The following is an 18,915-nucleotide window of genomic DNA, read 5'->3' as shown; positions in this document are numbered from 1 at the left end:
GTTACATATAAAATAAAGTTGGTGTAATTTTAAGCAAAAATGACAGACGTATCATTCTTAATTTAAAGTTTAAAATAAAAAATAATTAAAAATCTACTTAAGAAAAAAATTTAAAGATCATACAAATAAAATATTTTATTTAATTATGAGGTATTTGGATTATATTGATTGAAATAAAATTTGAGTTGAATAAAGTTGAAATAAAATTTTTTAATAATTTGTTAAGTCTATTTGGTATTTTACTACAAACTTATTTTTTTATAAGTTTTAACATTTTATTATTCTTTCATTACTTATTAACTGAGAATATTATAAATCATTATATAAATCCAGATCGTTCAAGTTCAGATTTAATTTGATGTTTTAGTTCAATGCTTATATCTGGTAATGGTGAACGGCAAGGGCCTCCTTGATAGCCTAATGTATCCATTGCAAATTTTAATCCAGCTGGTCCACATTCTTGCATCAACTAAACATATATATATATATATATTGTATGTATTATACTAATTTCAAAAACCTTTAATAATTTGTTTATCATTTTTACTATTTTATTTAAGTTCTTATTAAAACATGAAATATTAAAGTACAAATTTCATTTATTTTTACTTTTTAGTTTATTTTTTTAAGTTGTAGGTTTAATTAACAATTATTTTTTCATTACCAATATATCAATATTAACTAATTTTCTCTGTAATATTAATGCTTTTTTCCACTGTTCTTCGGATGCTAGCTTATGCATTTCACACAATGGCTCTCCAAGTACAGCTGCTAAACCATTTATTCCGCCAGAACAACCTGAATTCATAACTTAAGTTATGTACAAGAATTGAAATTAAATGAGTTATTTTTGAATACAAACCAACAAGCATTGCCGCCAAAAGATAGCTAGCAGATCCGGCAACGACTTCAAAGTCTAAATCTTTAGTTTCGTTATAAATTGCTGCTAATTTTCCCATCTATTTTTAAAAAATAAAACACAAATTTAACATATTTCATTATAATTTCTAAGTATAAAATACTGTTAAAAAAATACATTTTCATAATACACTTTTTTTTTTTTTCCTAAATACTTATATTGAGATTTTTATTTTTATTTTGTAAATGAAAGGGTAAAATTAATATAGTTTTTATAACACAAATTATTTTTCTAAAAACTAAGATTTCAATAATAAAAATTGTTATCCATCCATCTATCAAAGCATATTACGCTATCAAATGTATAAAAAAATTTTCATAATCGTTAAAATTAAAAAATAATCATAAAAAATAATGATAATTGTTTTTTTATATTTTCATTCATTACACAAAGTGTTATTCATAACAATTTTCTGGAATATACTTATACTTACATCTTTGTCTTTAACCCCTTTTATATTTGGATGCATAGCCATTTTTTTAAGTATTTTAACACTTAAATCGATACCAGTTACTGGGACCATATTGTAAACAATAAGTGGAACTGGACACGTATCAGCAACTGATGTGAAATGATCATATAATGAATTTTCCTAAAATAATTTAAATTGTACTAGATCTGTGATGTTCATTATATTTTATAATTTTTAACTATATGTCGGGTCGTATATTTTTTAAATACTAATTCATGAAACATTTAAAGAAATGATTATTGTTTAATGTTAAAAGCTTACTTACTGTCATTCGAGTTTTAAAATAGAAAGGACTCATCACTAGAACACCATCAGCTCCAACATCCGCAACAGCTTTACTGAGTTCACAAGTCTGTTTAGTCGCTATAAATTAATATTTAGAAAATTCTTTACTGTTTAGTTTTATAATAAAAATTTACCATACTTATAACATCAAATTATATTGTGATACTAAGTATTATTTATCAACTTTAAAAAAATAAAACTCAAATACATTAAGATATATCGAATAGTGCATAATTATTTTTAGAGTTCTCGATATTATTATATGTAAACAAAAATACAAATTATACAGTGTTTTAATTCAAATATTTAAGTTATTTCTATTTAAATAAATTTTCTTTATTTCTAATTCTTCTTTGATTCGCAGGAAATATCAAAACACTTATATGAGTTTCATGAGTAAATAAGTTTTTACTGCACAAAAAAAGGTATAAATACAGAGTAATCATTTAAAGATAACACTCATTTTTTTTAAATGGAACTAAAGACGATTTTCGTCAAGGAATAAAATGTTTGATTCAAAAAGTCTACAATAATATGTATTTAAAAAATTCTTTTTTCAAACTTTAATTTTTTAAAAAAAGAAACCACTATTTTTTTTTATTTTTTGATATAATAGAAAAAAAATCCCAAACAATATTGTCCTTATAATTTATCTTGTCTGATGGATCGTTGTTCTGTCATTACTTGTTAAATTTTAGCGTTTTTTATCAATTTTCAGTTGATAATTTATTGTTCAGCTTACAGTAGTCATCATTTCTTTATGTTACTACATTAACAATTTATTATTGACAATTTTTGTTGTCACATCTGTTACTCACGATATCAAAACTAAATATCGATGGTAATATATGACCATTGAAATAGATTATTGTTGCTTTGTATTAAAACTAAATTTATAATGTATTTCTTTTTTAAATCAAAATATATAAACAATTTTATAACAAATACGATTGATTGATCGAATAAAAAAAATTATAAGAATAAAATTGTTTTAACATATCTTTTCTTTTATATTATCAAACTAAATAATGAGAGTTTAATAAAAAAAAAAATATATTAGGGTTTTTTAATTCTAAAAAGATAAAAAAAAATTATTTAACTACATTTTATTATAGAGTTTTGATAATTAAAAAATATTTTTCTTTGCAAAATTGAAATATTCAATAGTTTTTGAGACAATGTTAACTATAATCAATCATCCTATACCCACATACCCTATACATGATGTAATAAATTTTTTATTGAAACTTCCTTACATTAAATTTTATTATAATACAAAAGTTATATAACTATATGATATATTAGTATAAATAACTTAAAAAAGTACAGGTCATTTTTAAAATGGTATCTCACTTACATTCACAAGTAGTGCCTACTATTAAAAGTCTATCTTTTCCAATCATTTTTCTTACGTTAGAAACCATCTCTAATTTTTCTTCTGCTTTTAAATAAGGACCCTCCCCATTGGATCCACCAACACAATAACCTAAAAAATAATATATTAAAAATATATTGTTTATACAATAAAGATATTTATACCTCTAAATGGAATTTTTTCCCAACGTTCAAAATTAATTTTTAACGCTTTATAATCTATGTTACCATCAGATTTAAATGGTGTTGGAATAGGAATAAAAACGCCCTTCAGATTAAAATTAGAGCTCTCTGCCTTATTTCCAAACCGTCGCACGGATGACATATTGAAAATATTCTTAATTGAACGCATCGTGCTTATTGTATTGTTAACTGAAGACTGGTGCAACTGAAATCACACTTGAAGCCACATTAGTTCAATCAATGGTGATGTAATAGTGATATTGAATACTACATAACAAGTACCATACCAATTTGATGTGGTTACTGGATATATGTATATTATAGCAGTCTTCCAACTGACCGAAGTTCTTATTTTGATATATAAACTACACTGAGTAGTAAAAAAAACTGTAAACAATCGTCTGAAATGAAACAATTTTGAATAAATCGAAATTTTTGTAAATTTTATAGGTACAAATCCAAAGTATTTCAAAAGCAAAGTATTTTAATCATCAAAACTTCTTTAAAAACTTTACACTTATAGCTTTGATGCAAAACTGAGAAGGTATTGGATTTATAATGTTTTTTTTATGTTTATCTTTGAAAATTCTCAGCTCTCACTGGTTCAATTTAATGGTTAATCTATAAAAAAAAAAAGACGATTTCAATATTGTTAAAACAATTAAAATCTTAAAAATTGGGTTTAATTGTGGAGAAATAATTCCTTAATTATAGATATAAAAAAATTTTATGTCATTAATATTATTTACAGGCAGGATTTGAAAAAGACCTACGCATGTAAAACAATTTTTTCAACTAAACTAAAATTTTTTATTATTTAAATTTTTATTAGTTATTTTTTAATATAAAATTCTAAAAAATTGCATAGCACTATATAAAAACGTTGTAAAATAGTGAAAATATTCCTGAGTTATCATTGATTAAATGTAATGTTATAAATGTACTCAAACAAAAAGGTGTTCATAACAGTATAGTGTATATAATTTATTATTTATTCGTTATTTTGAATGAGATAAATTTTAATTTCGATGCTTATTGAGATAACTTAAAATGATAGAAAATTCAGATGACATGATAAACAAATATTTATATTGTCAAATGAATGTAGAAATCACAACATTAAAAGTGTTACATACGTTCCTTGTACTTCATGCTCCCGTATGATATTAATTGAATGTTTAGCAGAAGAGTATAGACTAAGCAATTCTAATGCTTATTGTGTGATGAAACAAAAATTTTAGCTAGCCTTTAATATATTAATGAAATTTTTAAAACATAAAAATCGTAAAATTACAAATATTCAAATTGTTGTAAAATATAACAAGTTTACATCGAAGTTTTTTTATGATAGTTATGTTAATAACTGTCAGATATCATATATACTTGTCCTGACTATTCCACGTATTTCTTTTACAAAAATTAAAAGTTCTTTTGTTCAATCCAATGACTGACATACCTAATAAATTAATTTTGCAAAAAAAAATATTTTTTTAATAAATCTCGAAAAATTTTCACTTGCAAACCTAATATAAAAGTACAGTACTTTTTTATTAGAACACTGGATTTGAAGCAATATTCAACACTTAGTTTCAGACTTATGTTGCTGAGTATGCAAAGCTAGATATTAAAATACTATTTTATACAATATCGCTTTGAATGCCTAAAAAGAAAATTTCGTGACCAAGTAACAAACCCCTTTAAAAAGTTAGGAAAAATGCATTAGTCTGCGAGTGAGAAGTAGTAAAGTACTCGTAATAATCAGGTTTACTACAAAGAAAACAAACGGCAGGGGTTAGTTAGGGATGGCAGAAGTAGCAGGAGAAGGAACAAAGTAGCCGGCGTATTTCTGGCGCCGACTGCCACCAGCCGTCCGCCAAAACGACGCGAGCGCTCAAATGCAGCCCCGTCAACGACGACGCGACACAGTTGTGACTGGTATGAATATTTGGTACCGTACGCTGTTGCTTAGTGTGCGCGACGGCGGCCGGACACGGAGGTGATATGAAGGTATACCAGTTTGTGGTGGTCCGCTATGCGACCGTTTCGGGAACCGGGTAATTGAATTCATTAAGAAACGTGTTGAGAGACAGAATTTTTATACATTCAGAGGAATTAAAAATCCTTAATCAAAATTTAAGTAGAATACATCTCTAGAAGATTTACATACAAAGGCTATTAAAAGTCACCCTGAACGTCCCGAGGTATTTTTTGATAAAATAATTATTATATCTAAATTTAATTTCAAAATTAGAAAATAAGTAACACTAAATTTTCACCATAAAACTTGTGTATTGTTGTTTATCTGCTTTAATAAATCCATAAAGTGTGTTAGATGATTAAAAAAAACGTGTAATTTAATACACATACTAAACAAAATGATTTTTTATTTTATTTTTATTGTTTCATAATAATACAGACACAACTCGAGTTATAATAATGATAGTATTCTACATATTTTAATATGTTTATTAACATGAGTTACTAAATCCAAAATATTCAACTAGATTAATAAGAAATTTAAAAATCAATATTACAATTTTCAACGCGTTTGAATTGTACTTATGTTTTGACTGACTAAATTTATTTCGAATTAAAAATTTACGTTAGCATTAATTAACGTGATTAGAAATTGTTTTATAAAGGTTAATAAAATAAAATAAAAGGTAATTGATATGTTCATTTGTTGTATAAACTAATTAATTGAAATGGAAATAAATATCTAAGAATGCCATTCATTATAAATAGTTAAATTTATTTTACATTGATCACACAAGTATAAAATATTGTTTGGTTAGTTTTGCCCAAATTTTATATGAAGTTTATTATAAATATTAACAAAAAATGGATTGAAGTTATCAATGTTATCAAATCATCAGTTTTCGTTGGGACGATTAATTTGACTCTAAATAACTCACATTAAAAATATATATGAACAAAATATTTAAATAATTCAAATACAATTAAGCTGTAAAATTTTCAATCTTTTACTAACATTAATTCAACATTTTTTAATAAAAAAATCATTAAATTATATTGTACAAATTAAGTTCATCTCCCATACAAAATCTTATTCTAAAGCATACTATTAAAAATAATAAGAAAAATTTTAAAAAAATATTTCATTTATTTTAAGAATTTTTAAAACCATCAATTATGAAACAACTATAGGTTTATTATTCAATGTTGATTTGAATCTTTGTAAAAGCTAAGTCCAATGCCAAATCGGGACAAAAAACCCATCCAGATTTCCTTTGTGACACACCCAACCAATCTGACCCTAAGTGAGTCTAACAATCTACAAGTAATAAATAAAATGTATAGAAAAATTCTTACATTATGTGTTTATTTTATAACTTTTATAATAGAAAAATTAAACAAATTGATACAAACCTTTTTTCTCCGGAACAGAATATTTAAATGTACCTTGAAAAAACCACAGTCGACAATTTTTTATTGTTAAATCAATCATATTTTTGTTAATGGAACAAAATATTTATTTACTTGACAAATTATTTATTGAACTAACAAAAAATTATATTCGTCTCTATATTAACAACAAATTTGTTGACTTTACTGAGGTTTTATTAAAACCTATATTGTACATCTATACAGTATTGATGGTCTATTCTTAAAATGAATCCACCTCTTTCTGGTCGTTTACCAACTATAAAACCTTTATTTCATATGCTTGATAAAGTTTTAACTTGTTCTAGAGTACCTCAAAGTTCTATATTGTTTTTAATTTCTATAATTACTTGCCTCACATATTTCAAAATCTTGCAAAATTACTTTTATTTGCTGGTAATGTTAAAGTATATTATACAATTGTAATCTATTTAATGATTTCTCCAAGATAGATTGAATATATTTTTTACCAGAAGTGAAAATGGTCTTCTTCCTCTGAATAATTTTAAATGTTATGTCGAGTATATACAGAGTGTTCAATAAATCAGGAAACGGGTTTCTATTGTTCTCATTGTTACAAATAATGAGAACAATAGAAACCCGTTTCCTGACTTACTGAACACTCTGTATACATAAGTATATAACCCTGATAAAATTTTTTTATGATGTTTAATAACGTCATTATAATAAAAAAATGTTATATTTATATAATAAAAATTTTTTTATAATATTACTTATGTATTGATCTTAATATAGCCCTGCATACTAAAAATATTATTAATACATATTAAAAATGCAAAAATATCATATTTTCTTTAATTTTAATCTTAGACTCGCTTAAATTTAGAAGCCAAGTATTTGATATTATATTTATTTATAACTTAATAAATATATCCATTGACTGTTATAATTTATAATCTTTTAAAGATATAAAATTTCGGTTTTTTTATTCTAGATGTAATAATTAGGGCCAAATTTAAAAAGAAATGTCTTTTTTTTCTTATTGCTCCTAAATTAACTAATATAGTCCCTTTTTCTTCAGATTTATTCATTTTCAAACGAGATATTTTTAAGTTTTATGTCCTATTAACTTTAAAATGATGTAATTTATTTAATTTTACTATGAGTGTAATTAAATATAATTTTATTTATTATTTACTATTATTGTTATTTTTTAACTTATAATTATTTACTATTTTATATTAAATCTTATTTATTATCATTGTATTCTTTAATTATTGAACAATGGTCCACTAAATGTTTAAAATAAATTATAAAACATAAAATGATTTAGAGAATTGATTAGATATTTTCATTTTTTAAGTTGATATGCATAATAAAGTTTAGTTACCAATAAAAAACGACTGTACGAGAGTCGCGTGACTAAAATTTAAATAACATATCGTAAGTGTTACCTTTAACGACAACGTATTTTGTAAATCCTTGACCTTTATTTAAAAAATGTATTGAAACTAATAATAAAATCATAATTTTTTTAAATAAGAGAACTTTTTATAAAAATTTATTAAATGGTAATGAATAATTATAAGTTTATTTAATTATTTATTTAATCTTATAACTTGATTGGTGTTCTTGGTAATGAAATAAATAACTAAATAAACTTATCAGGGTTGAGAATCTTAATCTAAAATAACTGGCTTTGAATCCGAATCTCTTTGAAAATTACAATACCAAAACCCATATAAGAGCTAAAAATAAATCTTTAAAAACTGTAATCTTAACAGAAACAGAAATTTCAGCATAATTTTTTTTTTTTTTAGTATTAGAGTTTTCGAACGATGTATCTTTATTAATTCATCGTACATTGTTATTATTTTTTACATTAATTTATGTTGTTTATGGAGAGCTGATGGAGATGTATTAAAGAATTTTCTGCCAGGAAAAGTAAATAAAAAATGTCCACTTTGAATACCAAAAACAAGATAGAAAGACATTGTAGAAAAGAATATGATACGGAAAGATGGGATATACCTGATAGATAGGAATGCCAATAAAAGTCCAGTCCAACAATATTTGAATTTGGACAAAGAAAAATGAAAATGCTTGTGGTAGCGCAGGTCTGGATGAACCTTTAAGCTGATAATAATGATTATGATTGTGTTATACACAGATATAACACTCCCACAGATATTAAACTCTGACACTTTTAATTTTTTTATATTTTAGGAAAAAATTTTATTTCTTGCAAATCTGTAAAAAAAAGTATGTATAAGCAGTGGCGTATTTACGCTGAAATCTATTATTCCTGGACATAATATAATGGTAATGGAGGTGTTATTTCCTTTATTATACGTTCTAATAGTTATCTGAATTCCTCTTAAAAATATTTAAATATGCCACTGTGAGCAGGTGAATGGCATTTTATTGATATATTTATTTTTAATTTTGTNTAAGAGTATTAATTGTTTTTTTTAAAACGTTAGTAGACAAAACGCTAGTTTGTGATGGACTGTGTATTGAACACTATACACACAAAATACAAGTAATTAAATACTCCTTTGAACGAGGTCTTGTAAGAGCAGCAGCCGGGCGTAGGTACATCGTACTTGCTGAGAGATATTGAGTTACTCGAGTTGTTCATTTTCAATGAAAATGTATCAATTTCATGACCGAGTTTTTTCCTCTGGTGTTTCATCAGGGACCACACAGTTCTAGAAAACTTATCACGCACGTGATTACTTTCTGATGTTTCACGTGTAACAAATAAATGAATGTCACACTAATGTTCAGAAATTGTACACGCGATGCTTTCGAATACAAATAGAATGGCGAATATCTCGTTTAAAGTAGTAATTACCAATAAAATGTTTTCTTTTGAATAAATATTGAAAAGTCGACCAAAAAGTCAAGTTTTCTTGTTTCAAGGACAAATCACTTAAAAAATATTTATTATTTAATATTTTAATTCACTCATAGTTAAATTATCAGTGTAAAATTCTATCAAATTATTAAGGTAGAGCCGACCCCAAATAGTCGAGATAGAGGCTAAGGAGATGGCGATGATAACTCAAAGTTGAATTACCTCTACAGAAATAAAACCCAAAGCTTTTTGTATACATCTTTTATACATCTGCGTTGTTGAACTTTTAAACTATATTTTCTTTAAAAAAAAAGAATATATAGACAATAAAAGTACGAATAGAAAATATTAAGGTTGTACATAATGATTAGATGATATGATAACATTCAAGAAATTTTTTTCTTAAGTTAAATTTATAATGAAAACTTAAATTATTTTATTCTTCGCCGGATGTGTGTCAACAAAAGGATAAAGTACTTGAGTATGATTTTATACATTAAATTATTTTGCAAAATGAACTGCTACTTAGAACTTTTTAATTATGTATTTTAATGGAAGCTTATCTAAAAACAAATAAATAAATTTGAGATCAAAATAATCATATGATAAAAATGTATACTGGCCCAAACAGAGAGGACCTGGAGATAAAAACAAATAACAATGGATAAGATGAAATTGTCGTTTGTATTTTTTTTTTTTTTTGTTGACCTTCTTGTGACCTTTTTTCAAACGTCTTTTCCAAAAGAATTTTATGTTCTAAAATGGCCGACTGAAATATTGTAACAAATATAGTGAATGGATAGAACTCCCTCGAGATAGCTCTGGTTAAAAAGTTGAACGAGAGATATAACAATAATGAACACGCCAAATTTTAACTAATCTAAATAAACTTATCTAATCATAATTTGAAGAATAATTTATTTAGATTACTATGTATAATCGATTATAATTGACAATAAACTTATTATTATTATAAGTTATGTTATTGAAATTATATTTGTCGGTCAAATTATATAAAGTTTGTAGGACAAAGGAGTGAATTTTTTATTGGATTTGGTCAACAGATAAAGTCGTTTCCAAACCGTTTGTGATGTTAGAAAATGTCTTGTTGGTACAGTACACGATAACGGTATTGTTGTTTAAGAGCAAAGGAGAGCAAAATCTTCGAGTGGCAACACGGGAAAAGACACCCTAACGGCGAGAAACGACGGAAACAGGGCAGCCAGCAGTGTGTGTGTGAACGTGTCCGGGATGTGGTTTCCGCAAGACACGCGATACCGCCTTCCGGTGGCTGCAGGTCCTCCGCCGGTATTATGTAATTTTTTATATTTCATGAAACAATGTCGAGTATCATTATCATTGACGACGGGGTTCCGATTGAAGTACAAAAGTTCGATTTTGATAGTTTTACCATAAAAGATGATAAAACGTATGTGTTAAAAAAACACCCATTCAAGTCCATAGATGGAAAAGTATGCAATGTTAGGAGAGATAAACAAAACAAAAACATGAAATTACTTCGGCGTAAACGATTCAGTAGAAACGATGAAAAATAATTCGATTTTGAAATAATCGACATTTTGATCTGATAAGATCATCGGTGTAGTGGTAAATGTACCACGCGCAAAAATCAACAGTTGGTACCGCTGAAGGTTGCCAGCGATGGAGTGGCACCTACCCCTAAATCCCGTTGGAACATGTGGTATCGCTGTGTCCGCAACGATTTAGTCTCGTNCCGTGTCCACAACGATTTAGTCTCGCCCAAAATACTAAGTTTCGCCAATACTCTCCTTTTATTTTCCTCGCGTCCCACGCTACTTTTCTTGAGTTATAATTTTCATTTATTTTTTATCGTACTTAATGGAAGCAGTGAATTGTGCTAACAGCAAAATTTGGCAAACGCGACCGTTTTCTACGCGAATGAGTATTATTAAAGAAATATAATCCAACGCAGCGCACAGAATCAACAAACAATCACCAGTTAATTAAACAATTTTGGTGAGAACAAAACAATAAGGGGAAAAATCAGTCAAATGTTATTGCAAACAATAAAGGAAATAACGATTTCCTTAATTGGATGAGTTCATCCATTCCAATTTAACTATCGAAAACGTTTCCGTTTAATCGCGATCTCTTATCTGAGTGTTTACACGCGGACAATTTGTGAAAAATGTCCAGTCGTTTTAGTCTTGTACATTTATTGGCGTCTTTATCAGTTCTTATTAAATAGAATGGTCAGCTGATCAATGAGATAAATAGTATGCACAGGCATTCTAGTTGTAGACACCATTGATTAAACAGCACTTGTGTTTAACCGTTGGCATCTAAATATTTATCGGGTTAACATTAATTCGCCGAAATAAGTATGGACAATTAATTAGACCCTGTGCACACAATAAGACGTATTTAATTGGAATTTCCTTTTTCCCTTCACGATCGTTTTAATATGATTTCCGTGGAACGATCCAAGTGCATAAGACACCGTTGACAATAAATTACTGTCGCCTTATTAATAGTAATAAATAATCGACTTATATCAACTCGTTTGTAACGCAGCAACTAAAAGCTTAAGTGTATTTAGCCAATGGGACACATGTGTCTGTGTTTGCGCGAACAACGAAACGACGGTAAATGAAATCACGTGAATAGGTTATTATTTACGCGAAAATAAGTGGAGCTTTTTATCGATAAAAAAAATTCTTTCTCTTGATATTTTCAAATTCTCTACTAATGCCATTTGACACTTTTATGCGTTCGCGTACAGACGCGAGTAGATGTCAAAATGTTTTGATAGTGAAAAATATCTCATTAAAATTCTGTTTTGGCGATGTGGGTGGGCACAATTTTTTCAACCCCCACGGCCGGCGGTTTGACAGGAGGAGCACCGTCGATAATGCGTTTCTAAATATGTTACGTTTAAATGCACGGAAAGTACAATGCGCCACCGCATAAGATGAAAAAACCCAGTTATTTTTCATTTCTTCTGTCCAAAACAGTGTACACGGAAGTCATTACAATGGGCCAATACCTGCGCATATTTCATTCCTAAATAAATAAAGGTACACGAGTTGCATACCTGCCGGGAAATCTGTTGCGCTCTCGTGTTGTAGAACACCTTGTCCCATGCGCGGTGCGTACTGCGAATGCCAACAATGCACCGAAACCAGTTTTCGTGAGAGTCGCATCTGTCCCGCCGTCCCTGCCACCTCTAATGGCTATATCTTTTTCGGATCGTTTAAATACACGTGCCCGTATCGCGATGTTGTTTAATTGCGTCCCCAGTGGTGTTTGTCATTCTACGGCCGTTTGTGTCCTAAACCAGCTCCTAGGAGTTTACCCGCAACACAACAACTCATACGCGAATTCTGCGATTTTGTAATTAACGCAGTACAGAACTACTACGTGCGATAAAAAACTAGTAGTATCTACTTGAAGACAATTGACGAGTTTAAAATAATTTTACTTTGGTAACATTCCGAATGTAGAGATAGTTTGGATTTAAAATACTTTGATTATTTAAAAAACGATAAAATAGTTGTGGACGATTTTTAACATCGCCGAATAAAATTATCCGCGACACAAATATAAACGGCGACTTATTTCTAACAAAAACTTGTCGATTTACTTAGATAAAAGCTTTCAATATTTTTGTTTGCATAACTTAATTGGACGTATCTATGTTCGTGTGATAAACGATTTTTTTTTCATGTTATTCGTTGTTATTTTTATTTATTTTATTTAATGAAACGAGATTTTTTAGTCAATTTTATTAATTTTGTATAACGCAAGGGAAATTATTATAAAATGTATAGATTTTTTAAATAAATAACATTTTTTTTTTCCTAATAATTTTGCGTTTTTTTTTTATATGAAATACATTTTACTACGAATAAAGATTTATTTTTTTTAAAAATGGCCATTAACTTTGAATTGATTTTCGCAATTTAAAGGACAGTTTTTTTAAGTTTATTTGTTAGTTAACCTCGAAAGTTATAAATATTAACATTGTAGTTACAATATAAACGGAACAGCAATTAAGACGAAGGTAAATACTTTTTAAGTATTTAATACAAACAAATATAATAATATATTATATATTTAGTTATTATGGTTTAGTAAATTCATTGCGGTATAATCGGTAACTTAATGCAATTTTATAATTAAAAATTATTATGTAATTGGTACAATTTTTTAAAATTTTATTCGATACGTGTGTGAACACTGTAATTGATAAAGACATATTCGCGTATATTGAAGTTTATCAATAGTGTTTATCGGTAATATCAAATACTCTTTGTTTAAAAAGAAATATGTCTTAAGTTCATAAATATGTCATAAGTTTAGAAATACAAATTATAATTTAATTTTAAATTATAATTTCTGGTATAACAAAAAGTTCATTTCAATAAATTTAGCAAATAAAAATACATTTGCGTGGGTTAGTAAAAAACCAGAACAAGTTTGTTTTTACCATTTTCAGATTTCATGGAAATACTTTATTTGCACTAATTTTAATTGTTTGTTGTACAAAATAATCGATCAAAATATTTATATGGTTTAACNACTAAACGATCAAAATATTTATATGGTGGCACCAAACATGTTTTTCATCTGATTTTCTAAAAATATATACAAATTGAAATAAAATTAGTGTTTATATTTTCCGTTCAGCTCATTTAATTATAAACGATAGTAATGTAAGAACCGAAATACGACATAAATTAAAAATTACAGTTTAAGTATACACGTACAAAGTTTGTGTATCGATTTTCACGATTTCAATTAAAACGATGAGATAATTATTAATTACAAAGGTTTTAAAATTTTAATGTGTTCGTTTTATTACATTATACATCTGCGTCTGCTTATTAGATTAACAAGTTGAGTTTATTAACAAAATGAAATTATGATTAGTCATCCATCTGCTATGAATCAATAACCCCACGCAACCCTATTTAGTTGCTACCAGAAATCGTCACCAAAACAAAAACACATTGTCTTTGTTCACAAAAATTGAGGTAAAAAAAAAAGACGAACAACGTTCGTTAACAACTCATTAAAGTTCGAGCTATTAAAACAATTTAAACTGTTAGTTAATCCACTGCAAAAATAATCAAGTAAATTAAAGTTAAAATTAATTAATTTAATACAACGTGTTCGCATTTAGTCAATAGGAAAATGCGATTTTTTTATCGTAGCAGAATAAAAAATAAAAAATATTTAAAAGATACAATGCGATTAAAAATGGGAACATATCCTCATCTTAAACTCGTAAACTTAAAAATTATATGAAACTACTATTTATAAATTCATTACTTTGGCGAGTTTAAAAACTAAACACAAAAAAATTATGCAACGCCTTCATTATATTGAATAGCACTGACGCAAATAACAATAATAAGAATCTGAATATTTTTCAAGGTTAACAAAATTATACTAATAGTACTCAATTATTTTAATAAGTTTCGAGTATTTACAATAAAAGAATTATTAAGTTTACCCAACTGAATAATACATTTTTTTTTTAATTCGAGGAAAATTGCATACGTTAACATAAAAGTTTTCATTTTTTTAAGAAAAGAGTAATTGTTTGTATAAGTCCGTGTAAGTAAAATATTGATTTGTGCCTGTGAATAGAAAACGCGTTCATGATATTTTTATTATTTTTAAAATTAAAATATCGTTTAAATTTTCATTTTTTAAGTTAACAGTTATTGAATAGCATTTCAATATTTTACAGGAGGGTGTTCCATCATCATTTTTATTTGTTTACATATTCTATTTTATTATTAAACGTAATTGTATCCGTGACAACCCGTGTAATTTAACTATGCCGTAGTGTTGTTTTATTTAAATAAAATACTTCCTAATATATATCTGATATAAAATGATACTTACCAACCAAATATTTTCGTAGAACAAACAAAATTTTTTACACTAATAAAATAAAATGTTTGTTTTTGAATTTTTTCTAAATCATAATAGAGACTTGAACGCATGTGTTATATAGTTTGCCTTTTTCTCACTTTTGTTGGCTGTAAACCGAAAGTAGGTAATAAATTCTAACTTGAATTTGACATTTTACAAAGTATCCGTAAAAGGGACAAATGTCTATTACGTTTTTTGAAATTTTATCTACATGAAAAAATATGTCTGTAAATCAACCCACACATAACCTAATGTTTCTGGGTTCACATAAAAAAAATTTCTACCATTTTTCGTGATTGTAAACCTACGGAAATTTATGCTCGTTCTATAATAGAAAAAAAATAGTTCATCAATTTATAGTCGCTTGTTGTCATCTTTTCCGATAATTACCATGATAGTTTTGTTGGGAAATTGTTTAAAAACGTCAGGAGTGAGTAAAAAAATAACATTAAAGTACTACAGCAAATACACGCCTCGTATAACACACTTGTATTTAACTAGGAGAAGACTCGGTCGGCAGAGCAGCCGCTGTCCGAACCTGTCACAACACTGATGGGCTGTCTACGTGTGGTGCTGTCGACAAATTAGTGATTGAGTTTAAAGATATGGCGGCAGAACCGTTACCGGCAGCAGCAGCAGCAGCAGTTGCACGAATCTTGACGGAAAAGACGGATTTCTTATTGCGTTGTTGTAGGGACCTTGTTCGGGACAGATGTACAAAAATATTATAAAAAAAAAAAAAGTAAAAACGCTATTATATTAATGGTCTGGGCCCGCGTTATTGTGCGGCGGTTCGTCCGTCGTCCTTGGGCGGTTGTGTCCTTTAACAGAGCATCTTGCAAGCTGCTAGCACCCGCTGATCGTCTTCGCCCAAGAGAACAGCTGCAGCCGCGCGCACTGTTTGTCCTTAAGCCTCCTCCCCCGGCCCGTCCGCCTACTTCCTTTTTGTGCCGTCTCGTTATAGCGCTCAGGTATACAATGTTATACACACGAATGTAATCCTTAAGCATATTTCCAAGGGTCGTTGGCGCGCGCGAACACATAGCATGTACATAATAATAAAAAATAATAATAATAATATAATAAACCGTCTTGGGGCCGGGTGTTTCGTGCGCGTTCGACGGGTACGGCCGTCGGACGAAGGGGCGCGTGCCCGACACACGTATCGACACCGCCACCCTCCTCCCTTCGTTGCACTGTTCTACTCGGACGTTTTCAGTCGTCGGCACGGGACAATGATAGTCTTGTCTTGTAACCGTCTTTTACTTATACGTATTTATAATGTTATGCACTTGGTAACGTGTGCGCCTTTGTTGTTGTTCATACGTGACGGGCCCGCGCCCTTTGCGAGGGCTGAAGACGTGAGCTATTAATCGCACAGTCTTTTGTATCCCTAGGCACAAGCCGTCTTTCCTCGGCCGAACATTAGGCGCAGTTACGTCTGCCGGCAGGTGGACTTGCGTGTCAGCGGCTTAATCGCAAAAAAGCGAACAATTCGGTACGGACTCCGACATCAGCTGGCCCGTTGTCTTTGTCCGAGAGTCGCAACGTCTTTACTCTTGTGCTCAAAAACCGAAACGTCTGGCCTTTGCGCGTCTCTTGCGCGCCCGAGGCTGCTTCGTCACGCGGTCACGGTTCTTTTGCGCACATCTGGGACTTGACCCAAGTTACCCGCTGCATAAATTACACGGTGGCTACGGTTTTTGTTTTTAGTCAGATTCACATCTGTTAGGAATTATGTAACGCGTAACGAGTTTAGAAGATCTTCTTTGAGGTGCGCCAGTTTAACTGCATTTCAGTTCAATTAACATATTGTGCGCACTGTTAAATGGGTCGGTATTTAAACAAGAACTATATTGTATCTATTTCAACATACGAGTGGTTTACGACAGAACAAGAGCGTAGAACTTTAAACAATCTGAAACGACAAGGCTAATTTGGAATGGATAGAGATTTGTGCACATTTAACTTGTTAAGTGTAAAATGAGTTTCTGGGTATTCTACACCATTAGGAAATAGTGAATTTGAACATTTTAAAACTTAGCCGAAAGCGTTTTACACCCAGAGAAAAACCTCGATCTATATAATAAATTCATTGTTCAATTTGATAAATATATCATTACTATTGAACCTATGATATATTTATCAATATAATATTTTTTTATCTTGTCTTGAACAATAATTATTTATAAGAATAGTTATTTTGTTCGTATTAATAAAACATTATCATAAACCCTTGATAAATTTTCTCTATCAAAATTGATTGAGGTTTTTCTTTGGGTGTAAAAAATGAAGTAATATTCTGTATCTTTCAGGCGTATAAAAAAATTGAAATTTGACATTAAAATACTAATAAATCCGCTTGAAAAAGTTTATGTATCCAATGTAACAACTGATTTTTATGTTGTACTTAAGTAGAAAAGTTTTTCAATAAAATTGATTTATTACTTATATTTCTTTAATCTACTATATTGATTTTATTTATGCTAAAAATGTCATAAAAATAGATATAATAAATAATACAAATTTAGAGATGACCTTTCATATAGTGCGTCCAAACACATCCTTTTATTTTGACAATTAAACATATGTATGTAAATTTCGGTTCAACAATTTTTTGGTAGAAAAAGAACCCATTTAAGAAATTATTTTATATGAATGTAATAATTTTGATGACCTCAATTAATTGCTAATGTCATCATTGGCAAAGGAAAATGAATTATATAAAACAAACTACTATATATCATAAAATTACAAACTCTATCTCTCTGTTTAAAAAAAATATTTTCATTTTTATACTTTATGATTAATAATATTTTACTTTACACATGAGATTTTAGAAAACTCACAGCTATGGAATATCGTATTCATGTTAAATTCATATTGATATGATGTGTTCTTTTTTTATGTAATTTTTGAATAAAAATAAATGGAAAAAAGTATCAATGAATCGAATATTTCAATGAATAAACAGATTTTTTTATTTAATTGTTATTTTTTTTAGTATACCGATTTTTTTTTGTAATAATTGTATTTTTAGTTTCATATTCTATTGTGAAGTAAGTAGGGTGAAATAGAGAGTTCTAGGCCCTCTCCGCTTCACCCACCCGCCCCACCACCGTGGTAATGGGAAGAGGGGTGGAGGGGGGGAATAAATCCAACGTAAACTAACATAATGCAATGGGAGGGGGAAAGATGATGTAACCCAACGTAAACTAACCTAAGAAGAACCTCCTCTGACAAGTCTTAGGGTGGGGGAAGTAAATCCAACGTAAACTAACCTAAGTCAGGTGAGGAACCTCTCCTCCTCTACCAAGTCTTAGGGTGGAGGAAGTGAATCCAACGTAAACTAACATAATACAATGGGAGGGGGAACGATGATGTAACCCAACGTAAACTAACCTAAGAAGAACCTCTCCTCCTCCTCCTCCAAGTCTTATGAGAGAAGGGTAATGTAACTTAAGGTAAACAAACCTATAGGAGGAGGGGGGATGAAACACGACGTAAACTAACACAACCTGTCACGCG

At 28.7% G+C, this 18,915-nt stretch overlaps 2 protein-coding genes across 3 annotated transcripts in view; one reads left to right on the top strand and one right to left on the bottom strand.

The window, feature by feature from the left end:
- Window positions 1-130: 130 nt before the first annotated feature.
- LOC126905103 (4-hydroxy-2-oxoglutarate aldolase, mitochondrial-like) overlaps window positions 131-18,915 on the bottom strand; it is a 21,379-nt gene continuing 2,594 nt past the window's right edge. Inside the window, exons 2-10 of one of the 2 annotated variants that reach the window (XM_050684515.1) lie at window positions 3,749-3,854; window positions 3,521-3,634; window positions 3,216-3,449; window positions 3,034-3,162; window positions 1,657-1,754; window positions 1,353-1,511; window positions 863-959; window positions 665-798; window positions 131-469 (exon numbers count right to left, since the gene is read on the bottom strand). In XM_050684515.1, coding sequence (XP_050540472.1) covers window positions 320-469; window positions 665-798; window positions 863-959; window positions 1,353-1,511; window positions 1,657-1,754; window positions 3,034-3,162; window positions 3,216-3,402 — 954 coding nt within the window. In that variant the 5' untranslated portion in view covers window positions 3,403-3,449; window positions 3,521-3,634; window positions 3,749-3,854 and the 3' untranslated portion in view covers window positions 131-319. Of the gene's footprint in view, window positions 470-664; window positions 799-862; window positions 960-1,352; window positions 1,512-1,656; window positions 1,755-3,033; window positions 3,163-3,215; window positions 3,855-18,915 lie in introns of both variants that reach the window. The other variant, XM_050684514.1, reaches the window with a different exon arrangement.
- Window positions 5,154-18,915, top strand: part of LOC126905104 (uncharacterized) — a 35,410-nt gene continuing 21,648 nt past the window's right edge. Inside the window, exon 1 of the mRNA XM_050684517.1 lies at window positions 5,154-5,434. The gene's annotated coding sequence lies outside the window, so the exon portion shown is untranslated. The remainder of the gene's footprint in view (window positions 5,435-18,915) is intronic.

This window comes from Daktulosphaira vitifoliae, unplaced genomic scaffold (genome assembly GCF_025091365.1).
Source record: "Daktulosphaira vitifoliae isolate Bord-2020 unplaced genomic scaffold, ASM2509136v1 Scaffold_4, whole genome shotgun sequence".
NCBI lineage: Eukaryota > Metazoa > Arthropoda > Insecta > Hemiptera > Phylloxeridae > Daktulosphaira > Daktulosphaira vitifoliae.
Note: the sequence above shows the minus strand (reverse complement) of the source record. Positions and strands in the feature narration are given on the sequence as shown.